The 20,025-nt window shown below is 33.0% G+C and overlaps 1 protein-coding gene and 1 long non-coding RNA gene across 2 annotated transcripts in view; one reads left to right on the forward strand and one right to left on the reverse strand.

Moving 5' to 3' along the window:
• The window catches only part of LOC139977535 (uncharacterized), a 106,428-nt gene extending 89,537 nt beyond the window's left edge, over positions 1–16,891 (forward strand). Inside the window, exons 2-5 of the long non-coding RNA XR_011796584.1 lie at positions 14,593–14,667; positions 15,139–15,450; positions 15,941–16,252; positions 16,676–16,891. This is a non-coding gene — a long non-coding RNA (uncharacterized lncRNA). The remainder of the gene's footprint in view (positions 1–14,592; positions 14,668–15,138; positions 15,451–15,940; positions 16,253–16,675) is intronic.
• On the reverse strand, positions 1,708–12,778 carry LOC139976756 (uncharacterized). The gene is made up of 15 exons (XM_071985481.1): positions 12,247–12,778; positions 11,815–12,144; positions 11,345–11,653; positions 10,112–10,219; positions 8,506–8,524; positions 8,202–8,272; positions 7,699–7,717; positions 7,433–7,509; positions 6,914–7,084; positions 6,540–6,650; positions 5,980–6,152; positions 5,497–5,616; positions 4,836–4,950; positions 3,440–3,522; positions 1,708–1,833 (listed from the first exon to the last, which is right to left on the reverse strand). The coding sequence occupies exons 1-15, from the start codon at positions 12,350–12,352 to the stop codon at positions 1,708–1,710; spliced, it is 1,938 nt and encodes a 645-aa protein (XP_071841582.1). The 5' UTR covers positions 12,353–12,778.
• Positions 16,892–20,025: the final 3,134 nt, after the last annotated feature.

Below are 20,025 nucleotides of genomic sequence, written 5' to 3' on the forward strand. Positions count from 1 at the left end.
CTTGTTATATATTCAATAACGACGTGCGCTATGTAAACCTAACGGTGAGCTATTTCCTTGTAGAATACATCATATGTGTACTAAGTGATACTACTAGTGTGTGTCAGTCCATTTAGCCTTTGTAGGCAGTTAGGAGGAATACTCTTCCAAAAGGGAAAAAAGAATATGAAAAACCACACAAACTTAATACTGAAAAATAATTAAAGTATAAACTAAATATGAACTATTGTTTAATCCATAAAGTTACTTAATACATAATGTAAGGCAAATTCATTTATTTAAAGATCGTGAACCTATAGTACAGCAATACAAGGGCATACTGAATACAAGGGCAATCGGGCAGATCCCAAGAGTCCAGAAAAATAGGGCCCAATGACTGTTTGTTTCAGTGTGGTCTATATCTCTGTCAGTCTTTCTCTGTTGTCATGTCTGCCGAGAGGGTTCATGGGATACAGCGGTCTGATCCTGGTTGAGATTATAGGTCCAAGGAAATAAAGAACAACATAAGAAAAGATAAAAAGGAATCCAATTACGTAATTGTATCGTAACCTGGAAATTATATATAGAGGAGGCTAACAGTGTGATACGTTATTGAATTAACTAGTTGGTCAATTTATGCATTATACGATAGTGTTGTAAATCTATTCATTTTAAACAAAATTGCACAATCATCTACTAGACAGACGCACACAGAAAGGTATTCGTTAATTCGTCATTACATTTTCCTTATCTTTGAATGTGATCTAAGCTTGATGAATGGAAGAGAAATTGTGCTCTTGTTACCAGAAAATCAGGGTAAATTACGGTAGCCACCGAAACGATATGCAATGTACACGGCAGAGAGCGTAGAGAAATGTATAACATACAAGTATGTTACTGTTTATTATAATTACAGACTGAGTCTGACTTTTCGGCATCTATCGAATGGATACATTTACTACACTAGCTTTAGCAAGAAAATATGAAGATAAAATTTATCGAATAAGAAACTTATGAGTTAATGTGTAAATTATATATTGAGGAAATTAGTGAAACGTTAACCACGGTAGAGTTGTTTCGTTCTATAGCTTTCAACTGACTGACTCTGTTAATGTTATCTATATCTATATGAATATATCATAAACTTTTGAGGTTGTTAATTTCAAGAGAATGAAAAAAGAGTATTTGAATTTTATGTCTACTAGCCTTGTCAAGACGTCAATAAAAACATTACAGAATAAAGACGATCACATCATACATACTTATTGTAACCATAGAGAACAACAAGTTGCCTTCTAAAAAGAAAAACATTCCAATACGTTGACAACCTTATTACAAAACATAGCAGTGACAAAATATGTGAGAACTGATTAGGTGAAGAACGGTTAACTAGAAATGGCATGAAATGAAAAGTGTTTAAAAGTTATGCTAAACATATACAGCATAATAATAATAATATATTACAGAGAGTAAACCAATCGATACCAATGAGACACCCGGGTCTACTATCGCACATGATGAATATTTAATTGCGGATGTAAACCCTGTTGTAGTATCATGAGATCTCACGGAAGTACTGGTCAATAATGACTGACGATAACAATATATGTGACACACTGTTTTATTATAATATGGTATATATGTGTAGGTAGCTCCCGTAGCTTCAGGGAATCTTGAGGTTTCGCAGCGATTACCAATCACCAGTACTAGAACCTAGTCATACCCAGTTCACACTCCAGCATGGTAAATTTGTTCTGCATAGGTAGGTTCAGCGGTATCAGGGGCTCTCATAGGTAAATACGTCGTAGGTATCGGTATCTCGTAAGAGCTGTCCGCGATTAATTTCTCAAATATCTGTTGAAGGATAATGCGGGGACTTTTGCAAGATACTATCAAAACATAAATGCTAAATAAAATATATAATGTTGCCTGAATTGACCTTACAGACCTTCTTTACATTAAAGGTAAAATCAAGTCAAGAGAAATCATAAATAAGTTAGATATGAACAGTTTTTGTGAATCACTTTATGCTGGTTATACGAGACAGCTGTATAATTACAACGATCCATGATCGATTATTATGACACACAATTCCAAACGTTAAGCTGGTGATATGAGACAGTTGTATAATAACAACTATCGATTACAAACAATTATTACACACACTGCCTAACGTTAAGCTGGTAATATGACACTGCTATATAATTACAACTATCCATTAAATATTATTATTATCACACTGCCTAACATCAAGCTGGTAACATGATACTGCTGTATAATTACAACTATCCATTAAATATTATTATTATCACACTGCCTAACGGCAAGCTGGTAACATGACAATGCTGTATTATTACAACTATCCATCATCGATTATTATGATATACACTTCTTAACGTTAAGCTACATATTCAGTTACACCGTTATTTTTGCACTTGGCATAGTACATTATGATGGTCGACATGAGAACTTTATTGTGAATAAAAAGCCGTTTTACTTCAGTAAATCTGTGGCAGTTTTCTCTGTTAAATCATAAAATTATATGAATTATATTACGCGTTTCCATATTGAGTTAGTTTTCAGAATTTCTTACCTTGGCTGCTATCAATACCAATAAACTTAACCTCACTAAATATTTTCTGAATATTATGCTGAATGAAGCAGGATTAGGAAGGAGTTTATGAACTACTGTTTAAACTACCTTCAAAAGCTTGGTAAAACTCTTAATCTACTCTCTAGTCTCTAATACAATCATGGAGAGGAGTTCCTTCATTGTGCATGTGTAACATGATGTTGATACCACATTCGGACACGTAATGGTGACTGGCAACTTTTCCATTAAATTACTTACAGCTACGAATGTTCCCCTCAAATGATGAATGGAAGGTCGTAGAGAACAGTTATGGTTCCAGCAATCGAACAAGATTTTATCTCTGCAAATCATTAAGAAATCAATTAAAACTGTGAATCAGCAGATGTAGTGTATGATTGTATATGTTTAATTGTAAAAATGAAACAAGAAGTGTTATACTAACAGACCAAGTTAGTAAGTTTTACTTTCATAATCATTTCTTCTAAGATATCCCAATAGAAATTGAGAAGCTATTACTTGGTTAAATGAAGGACACTTTCGACGTTTTACATATCAATGAGAATTACATAGCTGAAAGAAAAGTGACAATGGTATCACTCACTTGGATGAAAGTACCTTGAAACAATCAAGTCAGGGCACCTTAAAATACTAAAATATCGTCATTTATAGTAACATAAGTATACCTAAGTATAAATAAATACTCCACAATTACTCTATCATAGTTAACTTTCTTAAATCCAACTGCAAAACTCGCATACACTGTCCGATGGTTGTACAACCTACAATAATTGCTGAATATTTGTTTTTCAAATAGAAAAATACAGAACTATTTGCGAATCAACTTCAACTAGTAGGGAATGTGTTTACTCGGGCCTTGTAGAATGAAAGGGATGGTGTGACCGCTTCTTCGCCAAATCTAACTTCCTTGTCCACAGGAAATGGTGGGTTTCCTAATAGAAGTGCGAGTGTAGAAACATCAAAACTAGTATGTATGTGTATATGCAACTTGTGAATTGAGGTAACCCCAAGGTCATCATGTCTTTCAACACATTTGTACAGCTGGGTGTCTGTCATGAATGTTGTCAAACTCTCCTATTCCCTTCTTGCATTCACTTTATTTATACATTATACTACCAATTGTTAAAGATGCTGTAATTAATGTCAGACAACACAAGTCTTAAATGGTGCTCATGTCGTTTCTTCTAGTTTACTAACCTTAAGTACAGCTAAGAGCAGTAATGTAACTCTCCGTCATCCAAAATAAGAATATTTGTGACTTTACAATTTGGTACTGAATTGCAATCAATGGTATGTTATGTACAATATATCTAGGTGTCTCTATAGAGTATAATTATAAGTTGATTTCCAATGTAGAATATTGAAATGTTTTTTCCTAAAAAATACTGTTTCTTCTAGTTTACTAACCTTAAATACAGCTAAGAGCAGTAATGTAACTCTCCGTCATCCAAAATAAGAATATTTGTGACTTTACAATTTGGTACTGAATTGCAATCAATGGTATGTTATGTACAATATATCTAGGTGTCTCTATAGAGTATAATTATAAGTTGATTTCCAATGTAGAATATTGAAATGTTTTTTCCTAAAAAATACTGTTTCTTCTAGTTTACTAACCTTAAATACAGCTAAGAGCAGTAATGTAACTCTCCGTCATCCAAAATAAGAATATTTGTGACTTTACAATTTGGTACTGAATTGCAATCAATGGTATGTTATGTACAATATATCTAGGTGTCTCTATAGAGTATAATTATAAGTTGATTTCCAATGTAGAATATTGAAATGATTTTTCCTAAAAAATACTGTTTCTTCTAGTTTACTAACCTTAAATACAGCTAAGAGCAGTAATGTAACTCTCCGTCATCCAAAATAAGAATATTTGTGACTTTACAATTTGGTACTGAATTGCAATCAATGGTATGTTATGTACAATATATCTAGGTGTCTCTATAGAGTATTGTTATAAGTTGATTTCCAATGTAGAATATTGAAATGTTTTTTCCTAAACAATACTGTAATTATTCACGTTACTTAGAATAAACTGAAATTAAGAACTTCAGTTATCTTTGATGTATAATTATAATTAGAGATATATGTTGTCAATCAAATTCAATTTACTAATAAAATGTGAACTTATTGGTTGTGTAATTGCTGTAGTTTTCTTTTATACTTAGCAACATATTTTGTTATCGGACACTACATTATATGCTACAATTATTTCTTTATTATTAAATTTCTTTACCAGCTGCCATAATCTCCCATATTACTACTGCTGTGGACCACACGTCACTGGATTCTGTATATTGATTCAACAGTAACATTTCAGGTGGAAATTGGTTCAAAGGTAACATAGAAATCTGAAAAAAAATAATTTATAACAAACACAAGTAATTTATTTTGTTAATATATTGAGATTTTATTCAGGTTATACTAATCTACAATTGTACACTTCAATAAACTTGCAACTGGTTTTGATTTCTTTAATTGAAATGATGATAATTTACATTAGAAAATAATTAAATTGTGCTATGGGATGTCATTCCATATAGAGAGGTTGTGATCAAGATTAAGCAGTGTTTTGAATTACGGAGAAATTTGAATTGCATTTGTATGATATTAAAATTTAAAGAGCTTTCTATTAAAACAATAATAATAGTAATGTACAAATGTAATATAATCCACCAAAATATACTAAAACTCCAAGAAAACAAGCGATTCAGCTGGAGTATTGCTTTTTTTTTTTTTTTTTGGGGGGGGGGCTTGATCTACATAAAGTTGGACTCCATTATCCTAAAAAAAATTCTTCTGATTATGAAGACAGTACAAGTAAAAAAATAACTTTCATTATTAGACAAACGAAGAACAAGGTCATAACAGGGTCGATTAAAAATTGAGTAATTTACCTGTGCTTTCTTAAGACCAGCTATTTTTGGTGCATCGCCCGCCAGACAGAAGTCAAATAATTTGACCTGTCCTTCCTTGGTTAGTAAAACCTTTTTAGTTGTTAAGCCAGGGTGAAGGAACTGACAGAATATGAAAACCAATAAGTTAAGCAGTTATTACATAATTAAGAGATCAAAATTGTCTCACTTATACCTTGGTGTTTGACATACACTTTTTTGTTAAAAGAAAACTTAGATACGAATAGCAACTTTACAACAAACAGTGATAATAATTTATAACTTTAGGTTTACAGTCTTGTTCAGGGCCAAGGCCTTCTCACACGACTTTACAACTTAACCCTGGTCATTGGTAACTTGTCACACCTACACACCAAAGTGTGCACAATTCAAGTGATGAGGTTGATCTCATGAAGAAAAAAAACTACAATCGGACTAAATAAACAATATTTAGCTGATAACTCAGACAACTTTTACACTTCTTACCCCGAATGTCTTAAGGATGTCCATTCCTTCCAAAACTCCAGCTACGTATTTGATGACGTCAGGAACTGACAATGAACTACAACAATAGTAGTCCCCTTTATCTTTAGTATCACGTGACAAGACGCTATGCAGATTTTCACAATTGAGATGCTCACTAATAAGAAACAGTTTACCTAAAACAATAGAAGAAATCAAAGTTGCCTTTTAACAGTGAAATGTCCATAAATATTGAAATTTCATTAAATATAATACTAATTGCAATGAAAACTGGCTAGCTTAATTATCACTTCGAATTATTATCTCTGTTAATGTAATCGCTGATTTAGTCCTGTTCGGACAATACATAATGATTATTGACTTGATCAGACGATCTTGTCGACTATATATAGTCCACGAGAACTTTATCTTTATAAACTTGGCACTAATCAGGCCCTATGAGGGATAGTTGGGGCTAAATCATTAAACGAGGATGTTAGCTTTAATGAAAACAATTCGATGCACGTTCCATCTTTTGCCATTAGTACGTTCTTAAAACATGTAAAGGACAATAAACAACTCACTGCTTTGGAGAGATATAGCCTCAATCTTCGCTAGATGGTTCGATGCTGGCAATTCGAGACATTTTCTGATGTAAGCTTCCCAATGAATTTCTTTCTTTCTAATTAGCTTTTCTGCAAAAAAAAAAAATACAGAAAAGGGTCAGTTATAAATAAAAGCGTGTTAACATGTATTTATCAAAATCTTGCACAATGTCAATTAATATAAGTTTAATATTTAATTGATATAAAATATGAGAAGAATTACCATTCAAGCCACCGAGTTGTCGAATACAACAAAGGGATGAACACACCTGTAAGTTTTAATTAACTGTATCAATATATGACTATATGACGCTAACATCAGCCTTTGATTATAGATTTTTGTTATCACAAACCTGTCAGTGTTGTTATTACAACACACTTATTGGTCTCCACAGCAAGATTGACAGATCCCATCCATCTTTCGTAGATTTTTCCCATTTTGATATTTATGATGATGGAAATATCTTTCTCACTCAACATCCGGGGATCTTTTCCTGCAATCGCATCTGCTGTAGAATAGTAATCTGCCAAGAAATTAAGACTCGTAAAGGAATATACATCTAGGATACATACCGATACCTTCATTAATTTAGACCAAAAGTTTGTGTTGTCAGTCAGCTTTAACAAAGGTAGCTGTATAATATGATTATAGTTATTGCTTCTCTTTGGGTGGACATTTATGAATTAAAATAACCTATAACACGTAATTTGTGAGTATATAAATAATTTGAACTTAATGTCCTTGTTGTAATGTTATACCCGCTCTCTATACGTACTCTGGGCTCTAATAACGGTGTGTAATAATGTTGTAGATTCGTACATGCCTTCATTGATTCATTTTTTTAAATTATATGTATTTTGAGTAAACTTACTAGGTTCACTTCCTTCAGAATGGTGCGAGCTCTGTGAGTTGTCCTCGTCAACAGGTATCACTGGTAATTCTTTCCTTCTACAGAAATAAACGACGAAAGAACTCGGACATTCCATGATAATTCATACCAAGAGAGTATTAGCAACATTATACACCTTGTAATTACTTATAAGAAAAGTTATCTGCTAGTTTCGAAATCAATAACACTAAAGCATTTAAATATACACCCAATTCTAAAGCTAGAGTAAATTGATAAATAAAGCTTACCTTCCTCCTTTTTTATTGACTGTAAATGAAGTAAATATTTTGGTAAATTCATTTTTCTATAATTGTTTTCGGTTTTGTTTAAGTATTGCAAGGTAAAAATATTGATGTATATATATAACATGTCGAAGCAACAGGTATATAACCTCCGTCAACATACCATATGTAGTAAACATATCTTTGTTTTAATGTTTTAATATAGTGAGTATAAAGTTATGCATGTGACTGTAGTACAGCAACATGAAATAATACCAATGAAATACAGAAAGTTTTTGTTGTAATATTCAACATTGATTTTAGTATTAAAAAAAAGATTACTGTAAGGCTAATGTTATTAATGTGTTTTATTTATGTGTCTTATGAATGTGTCATATATTTAAATGTATTTAGCATGACAATGAGATACCAGTTCAAAGCACTATTATGTAATTCAATATGGATCCAATAAAGGGTATGATTTGATCACTCTTATTTAAATGATGATTTGAAATCAAAGTACCCCTTACTTGATTGATTGATATCTAAGGGTCCTTTATCAAGTACTTTCATTGCATGACTTGAGATGATACTCTGGTTTCTAAACCAAAAGGAAACAAAATTGAAGGAAACAATCAAATTTCACATTTTGTATCATAAATGTAAACAACTATATTGGCTGTCTTATATACAGTAAAGATATTCGATAACCATAAGTTTAGTAAATAATGTCGGGACTGGGTTCAGGAAAGATGGGGGATGGGGGAGAGGGTTGGTGTAAGTGGGGCTGTTCACATGTAACAATCAGTAGAATGTGCTATTCTCAAGACTCACCCTCGTCGGTTTCTTGACACTGTAAGCAAAGAAAGAAAGAATACATTATATGTTTAAATCTTTCTAAAGTGGCCATCGATTATAGAGAAGCTCGAAAAGATAACAACACAATGACTAAATTTCAAATGATCATTTCCCTCAAAATGTTCGTTAACTAAAGTAGAAAACCCATGTGGTCTACAAAAATTGTTTCCTTGGCTGATTCTTTTGCACATTGCAGCAATTTGCTCCAAGCGTAATATACAATGATTAACAGCACCTTCTACACCACCTAACCCCCCCATCCCCATCCCCCCACCATGTTATTCGCCCTATTTATCTCATGTATGAAATAATATATAAATCCAATGTCAGAATCGTTAATTGTCGAGGTCATTGAACAAACTTACCATATGATATCTAAATCATAGGACTGTGAAATGGTAACACTTTCGTTCTGCCTCATGCATGAACTTTCATTTTACTACACTGTGCTCGTTATGTATAGAAGGTACCAATGAAAAGAAACAAATGTTCCAATGTTATCCAAACTGTATTTCTATGTCCACCTCGGGATTATGTTTGTTAACATTTGTTCAAATATTTTTAACTTTGGTAAACTAATAAAAACCTGACTTTTATTTTTTGCAAACAAAGAATCGTTAAAGCTTATACTATTTTAATAGTTTCAATACTATTGAAGTTCAACTATGTATACAATGCTTATACCTACATCTACATTTCCTGACAGTGAAAAAAAAACACACAAACTAACAGGCAACTGGAAATGGACCCGACAACACCAGCCACAATCACCCAAATGTTTTCTAAAGCGCTTTCTCCTATTGTTTGTACAGTTGCTGTAAGAAACAAGCAAAGAGAGTGTTCGTCTTTGAGGTGCGAGGGATCAGACTTCCGTCCATGACAACATAATATGTACGTGGTGATGACTTGTTGATTTACTTGTAAATGTTACCGATTAACACACGTATGGCTTCTTTAGTTTAAACCTGAATTTGAAAGAGTACACAGTATCGAAATGATACGTAACAATTACTTTTCTATCACAAACTGGTACGGTCAATTTTTAATTGTTTTCTAAATAGAAGCCATTGTGAAGGGAAAGTTCAATTTATTAACAGTCAATATCCCTCAATACAATATGCTCAATCAATACACAGTGCCTAATATACATGTTCACAAACCGACACAATCCGTAATGGTTGAAATATTTAAAGAATATATGTTCACCATATATTATTAAGTTATCATAGTTGTATGCCGTACGATTAACATTGAAACATTGGCAACGCTTATGCTTTTGGATATTTCCCCCTATTCGAAACATTTTAGTTGCATATTTTAAGTAAATGCTGTTAAGTCTTAGTCAGTGCATGTAACTCACTGTATTGTAACTTCTGCATATGGAAAATTGTTATCATTGACGTTTCCAACATGTTTGTGTAAACTTGTTTTTACAGAAGTTACAAATAACTTTTATCATAATGTTAACGTACAGAGTGTATTCGCGTATCTATGTCGTCATCGAATTGTGGCAGTAATATTAGCTTTCACCTCTCAGTATGATGTTATGATTTTCTAGACTCCCTAGACTGGTGATACTCACATATTATCTTCCTGTTTCGGAGAAACAGTAAAACTACTAATATGCCAAGAAGAATAGCAATAATGACCAGAGCAGTAGTTATCCTAGTTGAAATCGTCAAGTTAGTTCCTGCGAAAGAGTATTTCGATATGTCTATTAATATTCTGTAATGTCTTATCAATTGAATTTCCGAATATCTTTCCTTAATTTCGAACAAATTAAATCTCTTTTGTAATCTTCTTATTTAATATTGAGTGAAAAAAATATAGCAATATTTCCAAACATGCTAGCTTCAATCATTGGAAATAAAAACAGCAATTGCATTGTGTAAATAAATAAAAAAAGGTGTCAGAAGACGGATTGAAATTTCAATCGCTTCGTATACTTATCTTGCACTTTAATATTTTGATCCAAATGTACAATGCTGTGATAACTTTCGTCTCAATTTTGAAACTTCAAACATAGGTCTCAACATGTACTTTTTCTATTCATAGATGAGATCAGTTCATTGCGGTGAATGAATGTATTTAAAACTGATCGTCTACAGTCAGCCATCGTTTTTTGTTTTGTTTTTTTGTTTGATCGTCTTTAAGATATACCCCGTACATGTTTCAATATTGTAATTATTAAGTTGTAGAAATTGTATCAGTTGAAATGATTTTTAAAACTGCGTTTACTTTTAAGGACGAGATTGTATACATATATAGTTGCATTTGTATATGGAAAATGTGCGCGATATGTGCGTCTAATAATATTGCTGCCCTAACAAGAAATACTAAAAATTTCAATAGGAATTTTTGGGGTTATCATTTTCCGCTGCTTTGAAAGATTATTTTATTCCAAAGCAGAAAATGTTGGGTTCTACTAATTGAGAGTAATGGTAAATTTGTCATCTGCAAGTTTCGCCTAATGTCTTGATTCCAAGTTTAACTAGCAAATAACAATCTATTTTGTATTTTAAGCAAATTTATCTTTCATTTAATAACATGGTGAAAAATTCAACTGAAACTAAGATTTAACTAACAGAAGTATGTATGTATGTAAGCATTTTGGATCATTCTGCAAGCAGGAACTCACGAAGAAATCCCATTGGCTTATCAGAGCCGGCAGCTGACCGAAGTCAGTCTCTTAGATTTATAGTTAACGTCCATGATTAGGAATTGTCAATTGTCAACAACTCTATAACTGGACGACATATATTAATCTTGGAGGGACTCGAACTGGGGACCTGATGATTGGAAGAAGTAAACTTACCGTGTTGATTGCTTCCAACCAATATCCACAGGGAAGCTGTTTGCTTGGAAATGTATGGACCCTCCACAAAACAATGCAAAATAAAATTAGAGCTGACATCGTGCACAGTATAATATGAAATGGCTGTTCCGTTATTAAAGGTTTCAGTGGATACCTCCGTCTTCGTTCCGTTGTTAACGTACCATGTAATTGAAATGGGTAAAACTGCGTCTAGAACTTTGCATTGAATAGTTTCATCCTTATAAGGCATGATCATTAAAGAGTTGTCAGCTGTCATGTTACCTCCATTCAATAGGACAACTGGAGTGACTGTTAAAATGTAAACAGAAGAAATCATTTGAACACTAAACTGAGTTTATAAAATATTAACTTTAAAACACAAAAGGCAAATTAAAAACTCTCAGGACGTGTTGAAATTAATGCATGTATTCCCTCTTAAACCATGCATGAGACAAAAGTGAGTTATTTACCTTGTAATTTCAGAAAGAACTTCGTAACTGTTATGTTTTTACGGCGACAAGAGTACATGGCTTGGACTTCTTCACTGCAGGGCGTAGTAATCATCATAGAATGATTAAGCAAGCTACAACTATTGAGCTTGACCATCTCGTTTCGGGATACCACAAACATGTCCTTAGCTAATATTTTGTTTTCCCCGTCATCGTACCACGAAACTGTATCTTCTTTTGACGCTTTGCAAATTAAACAATTTGAAGAATTGCGTGAACATTTACAGTCGACAAAATTACTATTTGTAGAGCTGTCCTTACTGCTACAATTAAGGTCATCTCGCCTTTCTCCTGCAGTATGAAAAATAAGAATATATAATAATTGTACAAGGAAACACATGGCTCTTATATCGGTGTTGAAATATAATAATTTATACATATAATGAAAATTACCTTTCGCAAGAAGAACAAGCGTAATAAAAAGGAAAGAGAGAACTTGCACTGACGAGAACATCATCCTTTGTCGATATGGTTGGCTCTTTACAGTCAGCATCATCATAGTTCAATTTGCAGATGTCGATTAATTCTAAACAGTAATAAAAACAATATAAGTTTTGTATGCGGAATTATATTATGAAAGTGAAATCAGTATGCCTCTACGGCTATCTGTAATCGACTTACAATTTGAAATCACGGTTTTGTGTTAAAGGAACTAACAACAGATACTTCTGTATTGTTTCTAAATCTAAAATGAATGTATGCCTGTTGCTTGTCCTGTTCTCCAAACAGTCTAGAGTTGCTACAGATGTTATGGAATTATAGCCCAGACAACATGGGGATGTTTATTAATTGCTTAACAATGATGTTAATACATTTGCACAAATGATTGTATAATGAGGTTTCAATAGGTACTATGTATAACACCCAAGCTATATTGTATAGCAAGATAAAACATACTTAGGCAGAGTTTTATTAATTCGATAAATCTTGGAATTATGATGATAGACAAGCACATAACGCAGAACATATCGTAATCATGCATGAAACAGACAGTTTAGGCATATTAAATAAAACTATTTAGCACAAGTGCACAGATGTTAGTATAATTATGTAACCTAATATGATCGATATGATTCGATTAATGACGTCTTGTAATGTCAACAGTAAAGGACACACAGAACATCTTTATAATAAATATCTATGAGGTTTGTTCCAAACAACTCCCCAACACATTTATAAGAAATAACAGCTCTGTGCGGAAGGTCTCCTAGAATAATACCAATGCCCGATATCATACTTTGATTTTCTTATCATATTTTGAGGGAACTTTTAGACAGCGTGACACTTTATGCATCTTTCTGTGACGTTAACAGCTTTTTGTTTACATTTTTGTATAAACTAAAGTGTAATATATAAAGTGCATCAATGATTTCATATTACACTTGTCTCCATGTCTCCATATGAAGTACCGTATTTGTCTTGACGAGTGAAGAAGTTTTTCATATCATATCAATAAATAATAATGGCTGGGTTTGCGCTTTGATGATACGACCTTCTTATTAGTGAGCAAAGATCAATCACTCATCATGCTTACAAAATAAGAAATTTAAGACCTCCGATGTATAGGTCAAGTCTTTAACTACGAACCAGCTCGCCCCCTGTCTTAGTTTCTCTTGACTTGATTTAAATCGAAGCGAAAATCCCAAAACGACTTGACTTGAGTCACAAATGAAAGTAGACTTGAGTTTTTATGTTTAAATACTTGAAGTAACTCTACTTACCAATCTTACTCAATTGTGGAAAGTCGTATACAATTTGTATTCCAAAGAAAAGTGAAAACGCACTAAAGCTATATATTTACAGTTCGGTTCGAAAACATTTGGGATGAAGGCAACAAAAACTGGCACTAACAAATGAAAAGTATACGTCAACCATTGTGAATGTGAAATTGAAGATAACACCTTAATCCAACAAGTACATTTATTGCTGACAAGTGTGAGCGACAACATTTGTTCTCTTGAAAGGAAGTTACTTTAACATAAATTCAGTTGGAATTCTAACACTGCACACAATATAAATGAACATACTGTTATACAGACTAGTCAAGTTATTTTTTACCACAATGAAGTGATTGATTGCGATTGTGACTTCTATAGGCCAATTATTCAGTTACAGTAATAAATTTGCAGAATTGTTTATTTCAGCGTATTGAAAATTACTTGACATGTGACATGACCACACTTAACTTGCTTTTATTTAAGACTCGATGCAATGCTCATTGGACTTTCTTTTCCAATCATATTGTGTATCTTTGGTTTTTTGTTTCTTGTAAAGCGCATCATCATCATCATCATCATCATCATCATCATCATCATCATCATCATCATCATCATCATCATCATCATCATCATCATCATCATCATCATCATCATCATCATCATCGTCGTCGTCATCATCATCTTCATCGTCATCGTCATCATCATCATCTTCATCGTCATCGTCATCATCATCATCATCATCATCATCATCATCATCATCATCATCATCATCATCATCATCATCATCATCATCATCATCATCATCATCATCATCATCATCATCATCAGCATCATCATCATCATCATCATCATCATCATCATCATCATCATCATCATCATCATCATCATCATCATCATCATCATCATCATCATCATCATCATCATCAAGTACACGTACATTGTCCTAGTAGACTGGTGCGATTACAAAATATTGTCATTATTTCAAACACCTATTGTGTAAGTTTATTGTTCTTTCATATAGATTTGAAAATGAAGAGTCTCAATGCAAGCTACGAAACTTGGTTCCTCCTGCTCATTGCATTTGATACTTTCATAGGTAAGTAAAACTTCCTATGTATTCGATGATATCAAGGATATTTAATCACTGCCAGGGAATACCAATCTAGATTTAGCGTCTGTCAGTGACATCAATGCATTAAGACATGTTGTTCATCTGATGCAGAAGAGTTTTGCTTATACTACAAATAACTAATTTTGACATTAGCATGAGTTAAAACTCGAGATATTTGTTCATCGTCTTTATAAATAAGAAGATATGTTGCTCCTTAATAACGATATGCAAAGTGATCTAGGTTTTACTAGGGATATCAGTAGCTTGGTCACTTGGTGCGCATGTTTTATAGTACCAATGCCTACAATATATGCTGTTCTGATGAAAACAAAAGTTGAAATGTTGCCATTCTAGTTGTAAGGCTCGACATGGTTTTTATTTAATCAAATATTACTAATTTATTGTACGTAGAACTTAAACACTTTTTTTAAGCGAATTTATAACGTTTTCCTGTAGGTGTGAAAATGGCTTGCCAATCAACTTACCAAATCGAGAAGGGCAACAATGCAACGATTGGGTGCAGTCCTACTGAAGTGCCAACAGAGGTGTTTTAGTATAACGGATCTCCATCCAGTACAAACCCGATCCTTGTGTTAGCTAATGACCAAAAATCGGGCACATTGTATGACAACATTCGATTTGATATCAATTTAGATGGCGAAATGTTAATTTCGAACGCGCAATTTGAAGATGAAGGAAAATACACCGTTGTTACTTATTTTTCCCCTGAAAATTTTCACGAAGAACAAATCACCAGACAAATAACAGGTAACATGTACTGTCGCAGTATAAATGGAGTTTTTAATTCTTGACAACATATGTATTACAACTCTTAAAGTCCGTTAGTCTTTTAAAGCATCAGGTAATCATTACTAGTATTAGTCAATAAAGTTATAGCTATTGGTTTATCGTAGCATTATATGGAATATAAATTTTAATGAAACTGGTTTATTGAATAATAGAAAGACTTCTTCCCTTCTCCCTTCTCTTTAAACATTATTTCATTCAGATTTCAAACTGATACACATCTCATTTGTTTCCATTTCCTTCATTGTGGGCTGATGAATAGCTATGGATAATCGCAACATTCCAGTTCATCTATCATGACTGTTGCGTCATAATGTACTATATACAATTGAAAAAAAAATGATGTATTTACTGCAAGCCAGACTTTATGTTTATGTTAACCTCCTGTTACATATTTTAATCAAATGGATACTTATTACGAATATATTGAATATTTGATTACATTTTTCAGTTCATCCGCAGCAGGAATGCCCAAAGATCAGTGGTTGTAGCTCATGTTCAACTTGCGGCCTACGAGTAAACCAAACTGGTGAGCTAATATGTAAAGTTAACGGATCCCGTCCTCAAATATCTCTACAATGGGAGATAAGTAATATCAACAGTCTCCAATTCACAACAAAAGAACCCATTTCACAGGATATTAGTGGTACATGGGACACATACATAGTGTCAGCGTGTGGTGGGTTTGCAGAGATCAGATGCCTGTCCCAAGGAGATGTAAATCTTATGCAGCGTTCTGATAGTAATATTGATATAAAAGCTGGTGAGTTTGTCTTGATCATCTATTGACTGTTAAAATGATTTTAAATAATCTTGAACACATAAGGCATTCTTAGTTTGTCGTTAACCAAGTAGTGGTGTAAAATGTTAAGCTAAAATACAGAAAATTTGCTTTATACTTAACATTTTGTGAATTAGATTTAATAGATGAATATGAAACTTCCGTAGTCGAAATAGTAAAATGAGACATCTTGAAAGTTAAGTTTAGTTTAAAGGTTTTTTTTTTAATTATATACCATTCATAAAATTTAGTTAAATACAAATACCCAAAAGAAACTACTCTACACGTTGTTAAATACGGCTAGCTTTGGTTTGCTGTAATTCGTTTCGCTACTATGATCATTCACAATGTGTATGAACTATTGAATACGCGAACATTTCAAACCAATGTGTACTCTTTCTTTAGATCCATGTCCTTCGGATAACGTTGTTGCTGATTACTCTTCAACCGTACTTCCATCAGCTTCGGTAACGTCTCGTCCCTTTCCAATCCTTCCGTTATCTACGCTGGTCATAATCGTTGTCATTATCGTAATCGTCATCGTTTCTATGATGCTAGTGTGTTTTTGTTTATGGAAGAGACATCACAGAGAGAAATATAGAAAGATTTTCCTTTTTTCTTATTCAATCAATTTATTAATATTAAATATCAATGTCTTCAGCCTTAATATTCCCGTGGATGGGATAAATTGTGTACCAAATTTGAGAAGTGTGTACCATACATATATTGATACACATAGACCTTTGTATTTTATTTATGGTAACAAGAAAATATTTACTATTTTTGATGTTAATTTGAAACCTCAGTTGAGCTTCCTAATAAAAAATACCGCGGTATGAATGAGAACAGAATCTAAAAATGTATTGCTCATGTGTTTTTCAGTATAGATTGGATGTGTGGTGTAAAATAAGAACAAATTTACTATTTTTGTAACTATATAATGATAACCCGACATTACACAGTTAGATTAAATGCATCCATTAGTAAACTTTTTTCTCTAATTTGATTTTATCTCTGATTAAATCGTCAGTTGTTAATTCATTGAAGTCACACTATCAGACTTACGTGTTAACTTTAATGAAAAACTGTTTCAAGAGGCACTCCCTCTCTGGGACAAGTGTCTCTACTTCCCTGAATTCTGAGATCCAAGCAAAATACACATTTAAGAAATACTATAAAATAACAAAATAATTAACTGAACGAGTTTTTAATGGCCAGTTTTCTGCAAAGATCTATATGGAAACTATTAGGTGTCATAGAAAAGTAAATATATTCGATTTAATCTATAATTTCTTTCATATTTTTTATGAAAACTTGTGAGACTAACAGAAGAAATGCCTATAGCTCATGAAGTATTTAAAACTAAAAGTCAATCATTACTTAACTGTAAAACTTTACAAATGTTTTTGATGATGCAAAAGAATATAGCTTGATTATCCAGAAATGCTGTGGTGGCAGTAACATCATCTTGCCTCACAAAAGTTGTTCATTTGTGTATTTCTGGTTCTTCCTCTAAGTGTATCCCACCCTCTAGCCTACAGATATTAAGGGGTCAATATCTTTTTACACAGTGGCTCTCAATTTTGTTTTCTTATTGAGTGACTAAATGAAATGTTACTTTGGTTTATTTGTGGAGTATTAACTATTTTGTTCAAAACTATGTTCGCTGCCAAACTATGTTTAGCATAACTGCTCTTGTAGAGGAAAATGATAATGAGAGGGTGGGGGGGGGGGGGGGTACATAAGCATTAACCCTTAAAACTGCATGAGTTATCTGTATTTTCCTGTTAAATATCAATTCTTTCAACTTTTTAATATCCTTGCATTTCCTCATTCAGGGATGGGCTGATCTATCTTAAATTAACTTATTCAGAACTCTTATACTTAAGTAATTCTCAACCAGTGATTTCTCCTTTTAAGTTTTGAGTAGCTAACAGGACATATCTTGTATTGTTTCTTTATATAATTCATACTGTACATTAGATAGCCAATTTAAGTTACATTCAAGGTCTGAAAATTATGCCAAAGCATCTACTGGATGTCTTTTAGTAGCAACCAAAGTAAACTTCATTCAGAAAATGCTGTAAACAACGGAACATTTTAGTGTAGTTGGATCTAAAGTTGTAAGATTGCCTTCATTCCTTTAACGAGTGTTCATCCTGATACTCAGAGAGTGACAGCCCAAATGCAAATCCAAGCCCAAACAATGGATTCGAGTACGACAGCCCTGTATTGCAATATTAAAATGACTTCACTTCAATAATTAAGTTCAGTAATAAATGTAGTGATATTTTGCGCGTGCAGCAATAGAAATATATGATTATTCGTGCCATGTTTGATACTACTAGTTGTGATTGATTAATATTCAAGCGGTTGCTAACCCAATAACGCTTTTAACAAAAGGACCACGTATACGTCCAAGTTACTGACAAATATTCTTTTACTTGATACAACGCTGCTGCATAAACATTCTTCTGGTCCATAGATGCATACAAGGTAGAAATGCGAATAAAACTGGTCAGACTTTTCTTGAAAATTAATTATTCTATTCAGGAGACGTCAAACGATGGAGAGTTTGAAGAGAATTATCCGGCGACGACATTTAAAGTAAGTATCACTAACTATCGACAGTATATGATCAGTTGGATTTGATCATATCATAAACTAGTAGTAAAGCGTGTTCTATAGCAGTACTATATTTCCATTAGATAAAGCATTGCTTTAAGCTAGAGTTAAAATTTTCAAAATTTTCATATTTTTTTCGTGCAGAAAAAGATAAAAAGCTAGGGAGTCTCGTATCTCTACTCTGTGAGAGCTACAAACACCGCCTGCTCTTGAAACCTTCCCCGGAACAAGTATATCTCTCAATTTTGATACCTTGTATGTGGATGCCAATGTTCCGTACAATGGATGAATGACAAGTATCCAAAAAAGACAACTACCGGTAAATTGATGATGAATGAAAACCTTCTCAAGAACGAGTTTGTGATATTGAAAGCAGATCTTGGATATGGGAAAACAGCATGTTTTCTACAGATGTTAAATCAATGGATTCAGAAAAAAGAGAACACGTTGGTTCTAATTTATGTATATCTGAATTACCAAAACTATCAGAAGACTCTCACTGAATTAATAATGGACGATTTAGCCACAAATTGCAATTTAAAGACCAAAGATGTCTATACTATTTTGTTGAATGAGCCTGTCATTGTTCTGATAGATGGCTTTAGCGAACTGTATTTAGGCGACATTTGTGGTAATGTGTCAGCATATGTTCGCGAACTTCTAAATAGAACATTCCCTTGCCAAACAGAGATTTCTGAGAACAAAGTTAATGATGAGAATACCATTCGAAAGGGCCGTAACGAAATGCAACAACTTGATGGAGATGGAAGCGAGATTTGTGAAGCCATAACAACAGCTATTAAACAAATGAGAGTTTGGTTATCACTGCGCCAGACTGATGGCATATGTCAAACTGCTGCAAGTCTACGACAATTGAGCTTAGCGAATTTAAAAAGGAAGAATTTACAGAATTATCAAAAAGAATTTACAACTATCATCGTTGCTGTAGAGATACCGATCGTGAAAAGGGTGACTCTTGGGTGACAGAACGCAGAAGATACCTTTGAAGGTGAAATCGCTGACATGTTAAAAAAGAGTAATTTCATTGAGACTTGGGGTTTTGTTGAAAGTGTTCCCAATGCACCTTTATTCTTATCGACAATGTTATATCTGGACGTTGACAAAAGCAC

This window comes from Apostichopus japonicus, chromosome 12 (genome assembly GCF_037975245.1).
Source record: "Apostichopus japonicus isolate 1M-3 chromosome 12, ASM3797524v1, whole genome shotgun sequence".
NCBI lineage: Eukaryota > Metazoa > Echinodermata > Holothuroidea > Aspidochirotida > Stichopodidae > Apostichopus > Apostichopus japonicus.

Coding starts and splice junctions, on each gene's coding strand:
- LOC139976756 (XM_071985481.1), bottom strand. CDS start 12,352: ATGATGATGCTGACTGTAAAGAGCCAACCATATCGACAAAGGATGATG. Junction 6,153..6,539: donor GGCTATATCTCTCCAAAGCA/GTGAGTTGTTTA, acceptor CTATTGTTTTAG/GTAAACTGTTTCTTATTAGT. Junction 5,617..5,979: donor ACATCCTTAAGACATTCGGG/GTAAGAAGTGTA, acceptor ATATTCTGTCAG/TTCCTTCACCCTGGCTTAAC.